General features: G+C 36.8%; 1 protein-coding gene across 1 annotated transcript; it reads right to left on the bottom strand.

Annotated features, from left to right (window-relative positions):
• Window positions 1–1,952: 1,952 nt before the first annotated feature.
• LOC122587950 (cyclin-dependent kinase F-4-like) lies at window positions 1,953–2,954 on the bottom strand. Its single transcript, XM_043760101.1, has one exon. The coding sequence runs from the start codon at window positions 2,952–2,954 to the stop codon at window positions 1,953–1,955; it is 1,002 nt and encodes a 333-aa protein (XP_043616036.1).

Here is a 2,954-nt window from a genome sequence, read left to right on the forward strand (position 1 = left end):
AAAACTATAAAAATATTGAAAGAAAAACTACAAACGGGATACGATATGACAAAATTTTAATAGTGATGCGGGGGATGAAGCAATAGAAGAAAACAGAAAAGCAAAAAAATTGTGTAAGAAACCAAGAAAACCGGAAAAAAACTGAAACGGGATTCGATTTGACAAAATCCAAATAGTTTGTGAAATATAAGTGGACTAATTGAACAGTGCCACATGGAGGTGGCACTGTTCATTATCATCACCTTTAATGATATAGTAATAGAGTATATAATATAGAAAATGATTAATCAACTTAACTCATATGCCTAAAAATCAATTTAAAACTTTAAAAATTTGACATATGTATTAGACTAATTCTCTTTCCTAATGTTGCCCTGATTTTTTCACATGTCATCATCATATAATTAGGTTGATTTGTAGGCATACAAATTGGTGTGTCTAAAGAAATCTCTAACAGTAAGATGATGACATGTGGAAAAACATGAGACAAGATTAGGAAAGAGAATTAATAGAATTAATTTTTTAATGTTTTATTTGATTTTTAGGTTAGGTTGATTAATCATTTTCCTATAATATAATATAATTTCTTTTTGTCTGTTAGCATATGATACATAATTCTTATACAGTGTTAGAGAGAAAGCTTCTGCCAATTTTCTTCTTCACTTTTACATGCAATTAACGAAGTACAATCTTTATAACAAAATAAAGCGGTTACCCCTAAGTTAATCAAGATAATAGGAAAAATACTCTATGATTGGTCCTAGATACATGCTAATTAAACAACTACGTGGAATACAAAATAACTACTAAATTGAATTGTTCTTCAACTTTTTATGCGGGTAAACGTTGGTTCATTCATGATTGGTCGATCCTAGTGCTAGTTTGCTCATGTTTCTAGATCGTATCAGCATACATACGTGTATTAGGATCGGGTCTTTATTAACGATTGCGTCCTCTCTTCTGTCTATTAAATCAAATCATCAGGTGTTTGTTAAAATACCTCAATGAGTTTAATGTCTTTTATATTAGATGATTTATAATTTCGTTGCAGCAACAACTTATAAAATGAAACTCTTTGTAAGAAAAACTTTTTTGTCCATCTTTCTCGGTCTTGGTTGTAGTTTTTTTAAAGTTCCGCCGAATTAATACAGGGCATTTTTTGTTCTAGAATGTCTATATTGCAGGAAAGGGGTGCCCGACTGCCCGAGCATTGGAGGAAAGATTAGCAACAGAGAGTTTGGTTGGTGCAGGAGCGAAAAGTAAGACTGATGAACCCGGTCGAAAGAGATGCAAGTGAAAATGTTTAATTGATTTTGGGTATGTGTAACTATTTTTTTTCTCTTTTGAACCCCTTTGGATCACATCAGTTGGGATGGCGGCGGTATTCCCCAGCGGGTTGAACCAGCCAGCCACCCAACCCGTTACCACTCCCTCCCCCCTTAGCTTTCTTTGCTTCGTTAATTATAATTGTCGACTACTTCACTTGCTCATGGTTCATTATGATTAATGTGCGGAGTATAACTTAAGATATTCAATAAATCAAAAACGATACTTGTATCTAGTAAAGCATATGCAGGGAATTGGTTCATTAGGTGATTGCATATTGGATAACTGAAACAATATTTGAAAAATATTTCTACAAAAAATCATATTATAGTGGAACTAAATAAAGGAATTGCTTTGCAATAAAAACAATGAAAAGAACAAAAAAACAAATATCTACATATAAGACTTCATCTCCTACCCTGCTGCCACTTTGATGCCCTGTACTAAAATCTTATATACTTGATACATACTTTAACTTCAACTTGACAAACATATATATTTTTTCGACGGCATCCAAACCAGTTAAACAACAACAAACTTTCGAGTTTCCAGCCAACATATATAATTGATTACTTCTGAGAGAGCAGCATATATACGAATCATCATCGATCAGTTCTTACCCTGAATTAAATCCAATCGTTCATCCTTCTTTGCTGCTTCAACTGCTCCCGCTCCATCGCTTTTCTGAATACAAATCTTCCGTTATTTTTGGCAGATGCAATATCTCTGGAATCATGCCATCTGAGACGTAAAACATGGTTACTATTGTCGAAGAACGGATGCTGAAGCGCCTCCAACGCTGTTGGCCTCCCCCACGGATGCCAAGAAAGAAGTGAACTAATCAGGTTGACGGCATCCGGGCTTGCATACGGAAGCAGTTCAGAAAACTCAACCCCAATAAACTGCGGAAACTGAATATTGATCTCTCTTGCACGACGAACACCATCGCTCCATGTACTCTCTGTCGGGGTGCCCAACACCCTGGAAATCTTATGAATCATATCTTGTTCAGAAGAACCTTTAAACAAGGGCTCGAACGTAAATAACTCGACCATGATTGCACCCATAGCCCACATATCAACAGAGGGTTCATAATTATTCGAACCAAGAAGGATTTCAGGAGCACGATACCATCGTGTGGTGATATAATCCGTATATGGAAATCGATCATCAAACATCCGGGCAGAGCCAAGATCACCGATCTTTATAACATCTCCGGACACAAGAATGTTGTCGGGTTTTAGATCACGATGAAAGTATTTGTTACGATGCATGTGCGCAAGACCTTCAAACAACTGGAAACACATGTCTCTGATCTCGTCTTCTGAAAACGGCTTCTTGATTCGTTGCACCATACTTCTGTAGAGACTGCATTCCATGTACTCGAACACCATGTAGAGGTCGTCGTGTTCTTTGAGGACTTGTTTGAGTTTGACGATATTCGGATGGTTGTCCAACTTCTTGAGAGCCTTGATCTCTCTGAGGATGAGATATTCGTTGTTGCTGTCATACTTTTCCATGAGTTTCTTGACCGCCACGACTTCCCCTGTTTGCTTATCGACTGCCTTCCAAACCACACCAAACGCTCCACTCCCAACTTCCATCATCCTTTCATACCTCTCATCCAT

Source organism: Erigeron canadensis, chromosome 2 (genome assembly GCF_010389155.1).
Source record: "Erigeron canadensis isolate Cc75 chromosome 2, C_canadensis_v1, whole genome shotgun sequence".
In the NCBI taxonomy this organism is placed as follows: domain Eukaryota; kingdom Viridiplantae; phylum Streptophyta; class Magnoliopsida; order Asterales; family Asteraceae; genus Erigeron; species Erigeron canadensis.